Here is an 8838-nt window from a genome sequence, read left to right as displayed (position 1 = left end):
CTCCTTGCCGGGCTCAGCTCCCCGCCCTGGTTCCGGCTGGGATCGAGTTAATTTTCTTCCCAGTAGCTGGTACAGAGGTTTGGATTTAGGATGGGAATAATGCTGATCACACACTGACGGTTTAGTTGTGGCTGAGCAGTGCTCACACCAGTCAAGGCCTTTCCAGCTTCCCCTGCTCTGCCCGTGCACGAGGAGCTGGGAGGGGGCAGGGCCAGGCCGGCTGGCCCAGGCTGGCCCAAGGGCTGTTCCATACCACTTGGTGTCATGCCCAGTACAGAAACTGGGGGAGCTGGCCGGGGAGCAGCAATCACTGCTCGGCGATGTGCTGGGCATTGGTCGGCGGGTGGTGAGCAATTGTACAGTGTATCACTTGCTTTGTATGTTATTATTGTATTATTATTTTTTATTATTACTGCTATTTTATCTTAATTCAATTATTAAACTGTTCTTATCTCAACCCATGAGTTTTCTCCCTTTCACCCTTCCGATTCTCCCCCATCCCACCGGGGTGGAAGTGGGCGAGCGGCTGTGCGGTGCTTAGTTGCCGGCTGGGGTTAAACCACGACACTCGGGTTGCCCCGCTTCAGCATCGGCGAAGCAGATCCCAGCCCGTGCCAGGGGCTCCTTCTGCATCCCGCGACAGAGGTTGTACCTGTGGACGCCAAGCCCGGGACGCCACTTCCAAACCTTTCCTATTTTGATGGTTAAAATCCCTTCCACGTTTCTTCTGCCCTGAGGACGCGGGTTACAAAACCACTCTCCTCTCCCCGTACAGACACCCGGGACGGCTGCCGACCCAGGATTCACTGCGGGGAGCCCGCTTCACACAACAGGTTGCGGCAGGAGCTGGGCTGTCGGAGCCGGCAGAGCTCGGCGTGCCATGTCTCTCCCAGCTTCCCCACGGAGCGGGGCTGAGGGCTGAGGAAAGGCTGTGCCGGGCCAGGAGCAGCCCTTAGGAAGCCCTTGGCCAGGCTCCCCTGCTTGACTTTGGGCGAATTGCTTGATATCTCATTTTCCCGTTTCTCTGAAATTCCTCCTCTCCTGGAGCTGCTGTGAGCGTAGACCAGAGAGATGTGAAGGGCCCGAGGTACTGGAGAAAGACTTTGGACGGGGTGGGGGTGAGAGAGGCAATAAACCACGCCGCCGAGAGCCGCATTTGGAACGTGCGTGAGAGCAGAGCCTGGCCTCAATGAACACCACGGCTAAAAATAAAAGATGGAGCAGGTCTCGTTTCAGTGAGCGCTAACCACTTCCAGACAGAGGAGACGAGGGCCTTCAGGAGGGAACCGTGACCACCTAACGGAGGCAGCTGTGTAATTCCCGGGCTCGGGGGAGCGCGCTGGAAAAGCTACGCGTGCAATTCGCTCGTGCTTGCAACTTATCTTTGGGACGCCGCCGATCCGCACGTCGTTTTGGAGGTTTGCATCTAAGAAACGGAGGCAGTGGGGTTTGCGTGGTGCTGGATGTTGTGGATGAGGTGCAACAAACCCAGCGCGGGCCTTTGCATCACCCCAGCACCCTTCTGCTGGGCTGCATTCCCACCTGGAACCAACCCCAGCCCCTCCTCGAGATTCCCTGTGCTGCGGCCAAAACCAAAATGACTTCTGAGCCCGATTCAAACACTTCCCTCCTCCTGCTGCGTTCATCGCTGCCTCCAGCTGACCCCAAGCGCTCCTGAGCGCTGCTCTGCCGCGACACTGTACCAGAGCTCTCGTACCTGCTGCGAAACGCCCGAGTCCCCCTCCTACCTCACCTTGCGCTGCGTCTCCCTCCTGCCTCGGGTCCGCTGTGACCGTGCAGCCACGAAGCGCGTTCCTGCAGGGAAGGCTTGGGGGCTGCAGGGGATCTGGCACCGACCCTCCCCTCTGTTGGGGCTCATTTCGATTATCTGGCGCTTGGCACCTACGGTCTTCGGTCACTGCCCTGGCAGCACGCCGGGGGCGGCAGGGATCACCCCGTTCCCCATTTTAAGTTCCCGGCCGTGGCGAGGAAGCGCAGGGAAGGACAGATTGCCCCCGCACAGCGACCTGCGTGCTCTGCCGTGCTCCCCCGGCTACCAGCTCCGTACAGCGGCTGCCAGATCTTCACCGCACCGGGTGTCATTTGCTTGGGAAGCAGCACCCGGTGCACACCCATATCATCGTGTAAGCCATTAACCACCTTCCCTCGCTGCTGTACACTGCCACCGACCCGAAGGAACGTTACGCTGCTACCGCTGCAGACACGTACCGCTTCTGGCTTCCTACAGAGCGACTGACGGGGTTGCTGTCCCCAGCGGGGTCGCTTTTTGTTAAGTGCCGTACTCCCGGCAGGGGGGCTCCTCTTCCTCAGCCCACTGCTGCCGTCGGACCCTCACCCCTTCGCTCCAAAGCATCCAGGTGGAAGGACCGAAGCAGGGAGCGCTTACGCACGTGCTGCGGGCAGATCTCTGGCCTGGTGGGACAGCGATGTGCAGCCGAGGTGAACCTCAGCCGGTGCGTCCGCAGCAAGAAGGAACGCGCTCGCGGCCTGCTGGGGTAGCGGTGTCGGTAAGTCAGGATAGCCGGCAGCAAAGCACGGAGGACAGCCAAAGAAAAGAAGAGGAGCAGAGAACCAAGTCGTTGCAGCTCAGCGTTCGGATTTAAGCACCTTCTTCCCCGCCAGAACTCGGTACGGGGGAAGGTCTTAGCCACCCCCTCCGGTGATAAAGATCCTGCACCCATCTCCAGTGCGTTCTTGCCTTATAAATTCTCGTGTTTCTAGGATGCTGTTCCTGATCGCCAGTACCTCCCCATCAAAGCACAGGCAAGGACCTGAAAAATCAGATGCCCGTCCAGTCTTCAGATACGCTGCATCTCCTATCAAGAAAGGAGACCGAAGCCCCCCTGCGTTAGGGGCTGTGCACCAAGCCCAGCCCCTCCTCGTGTTTGACTTCAGCTTTGCACTTCCATCCTCTCCCTGGCAACACCTGCTCTTATCTACAACTCCTCCATCGAGCTGGGATTATCAGGTCTAAATCTATCCCTCGCTCTGTGCTCTCAACACACTTCAGGTTGTACTTAAAAATATTCCGGTATTTGCTTCCCATCGGGTTGCCTTTTTTTTTTTTCCACTCTTCCCCCGGAGCGGGAACCCCAGCGAGCTGCAGCCCAGGAGCCGCGCCGCCTCACTGTGCTCCCAACGGGACTCGGCTTATCCAAATCCGGAAGCGGTGCCGACGGTTTTTAAAAATGGACGCTACTTAAAGGTATTAGCGAGATTGAGCGCAGTTATCTTAACCTCGGCTGTCAGGCTTCGCTGATCCTGGCGGGCACCAGCCAAGTGGAACCATCCTTCAATCCAAGCAGTTTTACCAGCTTTTATTAGAAACACCAGCACATTTCAAGTTTCCTCTTTTTGATCACAAATATAGTTATTTTTCCTCTTTTTTTTTTAAGTACACAGCATGAGACACAGCATCAGGGCTTTCCATCTTTTTTTTTTTTTTTTACAGCAATTTCTTTTGGACAAGCTTTGGGTTAGTGTTCACTGACCTCGCCCCAGCCCCAGATTTTGACATCTTGAATTGCTGAAGACGTTTGCGTGGGCAGATGAATCCAATGGTGGTGAAAAAAAAAAGATACAATAGTGAAAAGTTTGCAAGGAAAGTTTAAGCGGAGACCCTCTACAGTTAAAAAGAACGCAGTAGCGCCGCAGCGCGCTACGATTTTCACAGTACGGGGATAAAAGTTGAGATCAATCGTTCGCTCTTCTCCCCCCGTCCTCCCCCAACATCGTTCCAATAAAAAAAAAAAACAACGTTAAGGCTGGAGGAAGCGCTGACTTAATGTGAAAAGCCAAGCGTGCCCGGTGCTCCCCGCCGGAGCGGCAGCCGGGCGGGATACCTCGCTGGGTTTGCTGCAAATCCCATGCCGGTCGCACGTCATCGAGAAGCCTGAAGGTCTGAGTGATGGCAGTTTAGGCTAGTCGTGGTTTTAGCTCACACCTACGCTGGGAAAGTTTCCCTGGACTTTTTAACTCCGAGGAAGTAATTCATTGGGGGGAGGAGGGGCAAGTATCCCAGGAAGATGAGGGCATGGTGACAGGATATTAAAGGGAACATGTACATGATTTGTTATTTTTTATTCCACAGAAAACCCTCAAATCTAGACTCAGAGTTAACAGCAGAAAAATAGTGTTAAAGTCAATAGGTTCATATTTTACTGTAGACTAAATAAATTAGCCTAGAATTAACTCAATACTCTCTATTTTCCTTTCATTGGTGATCCTTCTCTAAATTAATGCAGTTTTTAAAAAGCAACGGCTATTAATAATTTATTCCAGTTAACCCTTATGGATGAACACCTGCAAATATTCAATGTATGGGAACCATTCCCCTCTCCTCTCCCTCCCCGAAAAGGAAACAATCACTAAAGGGTGTCGTAAAACAGACATGCTACCTACAATACTCCATGTATCGTGCCACTCCTCGCGACGCCTCTGGCTGCTCTGTGTAATGAGTGAATATTCATAGCCATGTCTTACAAAGAACATGATCAAAAAATATATAAATAAATAAAAACCTTAAACATTCTTACATGGATTTTTAAAGAACAGAATACATGTTAAAAACTTCAGTAATTTATATCAATTTTAAGCAATACTTTATATACAATGGAAAAAAGACATGCATAGTCCAAATACAATGTTGAAAACAGCATTTTCATAACAAAAAACCCAAACACTAAGTGTTAATACCATGTACATGAATTCAAGAAGGACCACCCTTTTTGTCTGTTGCACACAGTTTATTTAACAATATGATATTATAAGTAAGAAATGAGTTTGTTTTTTTTTTTTTACCATTCTATACAGTGATTGAATCTTCTTGGATTTTCTTATTTATAGTAATTATAGCGCTTGCATGATTTACACTAGAATTGCTTTTCCTCATTTCAAGTTTCACACAGAAGAAAGAAAGAAAAGAATGCTTCTTCTCTATTCAAATCAGCACGGTCTAAGAGTGATCATCCCTATTTTCATCTAAAACCAGTTTTATCAGAGAAACAAAGCAACAATTTCTACATCTGCAAGACAAGGATTTTGGCATTGGCCAATGTGTGTTTTTGTGTGCAAGAGTCAATTCCTATCTTTCCAGGGGTAATACTTCAAACGCCTGCAGAGTTCACTATAGAAAAAAAAAAATTTTCCCGCAACGTGTCAAAGTTACCGGGATACATTATAATGTTGCATTATTTCAGGAAACAGTTTCTGAATATTATTTTTTTCTTCTTTTAAACGCAAATGTTTAAAGTCTCAGAAATACAAATAAAAAATATGAATATAATGAACTTGTTTTCCCCGTTAAAAAAAAGGTATGAGTCAACAGCAACAAAAAAATAAAAACCAAAAAAACCCACAAAAGAGACCAGATATTTTAACCGCCTGGCTTTAACAAAAAAATATATTCTTTGTATTGTTTTTTTTGTTTTTTGTTTTTCTTTTTTTTTTTTTAAACAGCAATTCATTCTTCCACGTGTAGGAAGCAGCAGTTCCATCTAGGATTCAAAACAACCCAGATGTCTGAATTTTCAGTACAAAACGTCCAAGAACACGAAAGGAAAAAAAAAAAAAAAAAAAGTGATGCTCCCATAATGCTACAAACCCTCCACAAATTTTTCTAATGTGTCCCCGGTGGTGTCACCGACCAGAGACAATTCGTTAGACAACGCACTCCTGTTCGGGGTGTTTAGTTGTGGAAGCATTGCACTCTGTTCTGGGTTGCCCAAGTGTCCCTGATCCATGGAGCTAGCCATAGTAACTGCGAGTCCTGGGTGGGGGGAACCAGTCTGGGGAGAGACGTGGTGAGGTGACGGTTGGGGCTGTATCCTGGGTGACGGGCTGGAATGTGGTGGCTGGGACTGGGGACGGGGAGACTGAACGGGTGCTGGGGACCGCACCTGGTTGCTGAGGGAGGTGGCGATCTGCTGGCCAGGGAGATGAGACGCCTGCGGTTGTCCTGAGAGCATGTGCTGCTGTGGGCTCATGGGGTTAGGCTGGCCGGGGGACCCTATCTGCTGTTTCATCTGCTGCTGTTGCAGGATCCGCTGCTGCAGGGCTTGCTGGATGTTGGGAGTGCCGTCCGCCCCCATGCCGGGCTGGCCCATCTGGTTCAGCTGTCCCATCTGAGCCATCTGTCCCATGGACCCCCCCTGTATCGATATATGCTGCTGCATCCGCTGCTGCTGCATGGCTTGAGGGTAACCTCCTGGTCCTTGAGGCTGCTGGAACTGGTTGTGTCCTGCCATCCCTCCTGCCATGCCAGCCCCGCCTTGCTGCTGCTGCTGTTGCTGCTGCTGCTGCAGTAATTGCCGCCTCAGTATTTCTCTGTACTGCGGACTCATGTTTGCCATGCTGGGGTTGTGGCCGGGGTTCATAATGTTTATCGCTTGTCCCTGGGGATTCATAGCTCCTATCCCTTGCTGCTGGGGAGGAACGCTCGGTCTCTGCACTCCTGCTTGCATCGCGTTCATGTTCTGCAATCCTGCTTGAGCGTGCATGCCTGGCTGTTGCATGCCGGTCTGCGGCTGCTGCATCCCAGGCTGGGGCTGTATGCCTGCTTGCGGCTGCATCCCAGGCTGGTTAGCCACATATTTGGCTGTTCTTTGCTTTATAAAAGCTGCCATAAGCTGAGGGTTGGATTTAAGGATATTAAGAACCTGCTGTTGCTGCTGCGGAGAACTTGGTGATTTCAAGGTCCTCAGTAAGTCCTGAAGTGCATTCGGGGGGATGCTCCGGGGCGGCTGCTGCACGCCTGGCATCCTTGGCCCAGCCACCGCTTGTGGCGTCGCCATCGGCATAACCGGTCTCGCCATTCCTGGCTGCATTGGTTGCTGCTGCGGCATTGGAGGTGACTGCCACTGTCCGGGCTGCATGTTGGACATCACGGGACCGCTTACAGGGTTGGGCCGGGGTACATTCATGCTGACTTGCGGCATCTGGTTCACTGAACCCACCGTCGGGTTTACTAGTCCTGGGCGACCAGGAGGCAAACCATTGTTAATGTTGTTGACCCTGTAGAGCTGCTGCTGCTGCTGGGCAGCTTCTCTCTCAATCTGCCGAGCCGCTTCCACCGCAGCCGGCGGAGGCTGAGCCGGAGGCGGAGGCGCGGAAACCGGGTTTGCAGGTTTTCCTGTTGAAACAGTAGTAGGGGGCTGAGTTCTCGACACACTGGGAAAGCCAGCCGGTGACATACTTACAGGGGAAGGCTGGGGCTGGGGAGGAGGCTGCGGTGTTTGCGGTGTACTTGGCTGCTGTGTAGGGGTACCAGGCGTTGCTGAGGTAGGAGAAGGCAAACTTTGCTGAGGCACGTTTCGGGTGTTCATGGTAGCCATCCTTCTGCGCATGAGCTGAGCCTGCTGCAGGCGGTGCTGGATCTGCTGCTGTCGAAGTTTGTGTTTGATATTGAGACAGAATGGCACAGGGCATTTGTTCTCTTGGCAGTGTTTGGCATGGTAGCAGCAAAGAGCTATGAGCTGTTTGCACACCGGACAGCCACCGTTGGTCTTGCGCTTGCAACCCTTGGTGTGCTGGACAACCCGTTTCATCTTCTGGCAGGATGGCAATGAGCAGTTTGCATTGCGGCACTGACAGGCATGGACAAGGGACTGAATGCAGCGCTGGATGCTCAGTCGTCGCGACTCCTGGGGGCTCTTTGACTGCTGCTCTCCTTGGCTGTTGCTCTCATCATCCAGACCCAGGCCCCACTTAACCATCTTGTGGTCATGGCTCTTAGTGTTGTAGCAGTTAATGCAGAGGTCGTAGTCCTGAAAGCAAAGAAAACCCAGAGTTGAGTTGTCTACAGAGCACTAACTATACCAGCAAACGAGGAGAACAGCAGGAGCGGTGCTGGGTGAGCAACATGAGCCTGGCGTGGAAGCACGCTTTGGGTTTCGGTGGGTACAAGCAGAACAAAAGCAGGACAACAGCCACACGCTGTGAACAACTGCCCGTTTCAATTTACACCTGGCACACTGAGGTAGAGAAGCGGCCGCGTAGCCTAGGGAGTCACCACGACAGTGGGAGCGGACCTGTGGGGCAGGGAGCGCTGGGCAGAAGCCACCATCAGCTGCCTCGGCAAAGCGAGCCTGCAGCCACGAGTCTTGGCTACGGTGGGTAACAACGCCAACAGGGGCTGTAATCGTGTCTTCGTTTTATTACATGAAAAAGTCTTGAAGGATTTGAGGTTTTTTTGTTTTTCCCTTTTGATGACAGAAACTGTTTACTTTCCTGTGATGTCTACCGGGGTACCAAAACCTCCAACTAGTAAGACAAACCTACTGTCACTGTCTAAAAAATAGGGTTTGGCTCTCCATTTATTCTTAGTGTAATTACTGACTAATAATTACTACCCTGAAATATGCTTTTTTTTTTTTTTAAAAAAATCTCTAAAACGACCCTCAAATCAAGTGCAAGTTTCATGCTAAGACAGACGCTGATCTGAAAAACTGCTCAAACACCCACATGTTCACTGCCCTATCCTTTTTCTGCTGGAAGAAGGGCACTCCCTTATACAGAAGTACCCAGAAGAAACCTAAAGGCCATACCTCCTTCCACCACTTAATTCCCCTAGTGTGTACGATCCGTTTCCTGCAGTCTTGCCTCAAGAAGCCCCGTTCAATGCTTTCCTCAGGGGGATTAATTAAGACTCTTCCACCACAAACCTGGCAGTAACTTGCAGTGTAAAAACTAGGCTGCGCTTATTCAGAATTTGTTTTTGTTCAGCTACAGCCAGAGGTCATCGCAAGCCCCGTAGAGGCTTCCTTCTCCTCAAGTCCACCAGTATAACTCCATGCATAATTGCTCTCTAACATAGTTCAG

General features: G+C 51.1%; 1 protein-coding gene across 6 annotated transcripts in view; it reads right to left on the bottom strand.

The window, feature by feature from the left end:
• Window positions 1-1898: 1898 nt before the first annotated feature.
• CREBBP (CREB binding lysine acetyltransferase) overlaps window positions 1899-8838 on the bottom strand; it is a 99794-nt gene continuing 92854 nt past the window's right edge. For all 6 annotated transcript variants that reach the window (XM_082312995.1, XM_082312997.1, XM_082312996.1 and 3 more), the window contains one exon: window positions 1899-7784. In XM_082312995.1, the coding sequence (XP_082169121.1) occupies window positions 5616-7784 (2169 nt within the window). In that variant the 3' untranslated portion in view covers window positions 1899-5615. The remainder of the gene's footprint in view (window positions 7785-8838) is intronic.

Source organism: Platalea leucorodia (genome assembly GCF_965183815.1).
Source record: "Platalea leucorodia genome assembly, chromosome: 5".
NCBI classification, from domain to species: domain Eukaryota; kingdom Metazoa; phylum Chordata; class Aves; order Pelecaniformes; family Threskiornithidae; genus Platalea; species Platalea leucorodia.
Note: the sequence above shows the minus strand (reverse complement) of the source record. Positions and strands in the feature narration are given on the sequence as shown.